Genomic DNA, 2570 nt, shown 5'->3' on the forward strand with positions numbered 1-2570 from the left:
GGTTCAATTTTCTACTAGATTAATATTATACTAGTACTTATAATATTAATTTGAATTAAGAGAAAGCTTTGGGTATTAATCCTAAGGAGAGATCCTATATTTGGATTTTGTTCTTCCATCTTAGGAAAGCTCAAGAACAAAAGAAAAGGAGATTTCTTTTGTGCCCAATAAAACCGAAATCACCAATGTAAGAACATGATTTCTCCTCTATTTTTCATATTGTTTGCATGCATAAAATCCGTATTTAATTTTATGACAAATTAATTAAGACATATATGAGTATGTTAATATGTATATAGATCTACATTTCCTTCAAACTAATAGGGCGGAAATCACTCATCTTGTCCGGGGCTTTTTTCTTCGGGATAAGGACGATATGGGTCATATTTATACCCTCTGGTAAAGGTGCTCCACGCAATATACTAAGGACGGTTCTTACCACAGAAGACCCAACTATGTGCCAGTAAGTCTGGTAAAATAAACCGTTCATACCATTGGGTCCTGGGGCTTTCAACGGGTTCATTTGATTAAGCGCCTCAACCACTTCCTCCTCTGTATAATCACAACGAAGCAAAGCATTCATCTCCTCCGTCACTCTCCCGTCAATACCATCCAGTAATTCTTCAAATTGCATCGGTTGACCAGAAGCAAAGAGGTCCTCAAAGTAATTTTTCGCCGCCCCCGTGGTATCCTCAATACCCACCTGTTCTCGTCCATCCTTATCAATGAGCATAGCAATATGATTCTGTTTCTTCCGCTGCCCAGCCTTACTATGGAAAAATTTGGTATTACTATCTCCCTCCTTAAGCCATAAAGCCCTCGACCGTTATCGCCAAAAAATTTCCTCCTGATTTAACAGACTTGCAATGTCTTTAATCACTTGATTCCTTTCCTGAACCTCATCTCAACTCCTCCTTCCCACGTTCAACTGCTCAAGTCTCCTCCGCTTCTTGTTAAGGTCTTTCACAATTTTCCCGATGCTATTCCCATTCCACTTTTGTAGTAAATCTGCGCATGACCGTAACGAAGCCACCAAATCCTCACCCCCGTCCACCCACGCATTCCTCACAGTCTCTTCACACCCTTTTTCACCCACCCATATTTGCTCAAACCTAAATGTTTTATGAAAGTTCTTCTCACCCATCTCTCTTCTATTAAGTCTAAGCATTATGGGAGAGTGGTCCGACCATTCCCGTGTAAGGTTTTGCATTTTTGCCCGCGGGAACAATTCCAGCAAGGGTTCGTTACATAAGGCTCTATCAAGACGACACTGCCGATTAGCTTGCTCTTCCTGCCCATTATCGTAAGTGTATGCATATCCCTCAAAATCCACGTCCCTTAACCCACAATCCTCTACAGCTTCGCGAAAGTTGTTCATCTGCCATTGTGGCCTAGAGCCTCCCTTCATTTCAGTCGCAAAAAGTATCTCATTAAAATCCCCTATGCACACCCAAGGGACCATACTTTGTGTGCCTAGCTCACGCAACAATTCCCAAGAAAGAACTCTATCCCCAACCGATGGCCACCCATAAAATCCAGTAGCTCTCCAATCTCCATTGTCGCTGTGGATTTCGAAATCCATATGATGCAATGAAGCCGAACGAAAAGTACATTTGATATGTTTTTTCCACATAAAAGCTAATCCACCCGACCTCCCCGCACTATCCACCTCCATGCCATCATACTCATCTAAACAAGCTCGCACTCTCCTAAATTCTTCATCGCTAAGTTTGGTTTCGGAGAGAAAAACCATAGCGGGGGCCTCCCTCCGTAATAAATTACGGAGGCTGCCTACTGCATCGAGGTTGCCCAGCCCCCTACAGTTAAGGCTAAGAAGATTCATTGGGCCCGGCGGGGTTGAGCGCCCTCAACCACCGCCTCGGATGAACACACATCCATGATTTTCCTATTTTTGTTACTCGACCCCTCCACAGTCTGCACCTCTTCCACTCTGCCTCTTTTCTCCCCCACCCTATCTCCATTCCTCCCTACCATCTCCATATTCCTTCTCTGTCTATCACAACAACTTCCCTATCTATTTTCTTCCACTTTTTTACCTCCCTATTCCCGCCAGCATGCCCCATTTCGCCTTCTTTCATAGTTGCACTCCCCCCAACCTCCTCATTCTCCCTCTATACAGCATTCTCCCCTCCCTGCTTCGCCTCGAGCTCACCACCCTTCTCCCTGTTAACAGACACACTATCCCCAATCTCCTCCATCGCATTTCCACTCTCTCCTCCTTCTGTTTGTGCCCCCTCCGTTTGTAGTGGCCTGGTAACCTCTCCTTCCTCCTTGTCTCTTCCCATACATGTCTCTTGTCCCTTGCTTCTTCGGTGTGTAAGCGATATATTCTGAAGTTTCATTATCATGCTTGAGATGTATTCTTGCTCCCTCTCCTTATACTCATTGTCAAACACTTGGGACAAAGATTTAGCCTTCTTATAGCTCTCCTCTGCTATCGTCTTCACCACTCGCCATGGGGATGCCCTTAACTTCTCACTGTATTGCAAATCCCCTTCTTCGTACGGTCCTTCATCACAATCCTTCTCTCCATGACCCAACACTCCGCA

At 44.5% G+C, this 2570-nt stretch overlaps 1 protein-coding gene across 1 annotated transcript; it reads right to left on the minus strand.

The window, feature by feature from the left end:
- Positions 1 to 904: 904 nt before the first annotated feature.
- On the minus strand, positions 905 to 1753 carry LOC141595426 (uncharacterized). The gene has a single exon (XM_074415390.1). It carries the CDS (start codon positions 1751 to 1753, stop codon positions 905 to 907), a length of 849 nt encoding a protein of 282 aa, XP_074271491.1.
- Between the last annotated feature and the right edge of the window lie 817 nt (positions 1754 to 2570).

The sequence above is a fragment of the Silene latifolia genome, chromosome 8 (genome assembly GCF_048544455.1).
Source record: "Silene latifolia isolate original U9 population chromosome 8, ASM4854445v1, whole genome shotgun sequence".
Lineage (NCBI taxonomy): Eukaryota > Viridiplantae > Streptophyta > Magnoliopsida > Caryophyllales > Caryophyllaceae > Silene > Silene latifolia.

Coding starts and splice junctions, on each gene's coding strand:
- LOC141595426 (XM_074415390.1), bottom strand. CDS start 1,753: ATGGTTTTTCTCTCCGAAACCAAACTTAGCGATGAAGAATTTAGGAGA.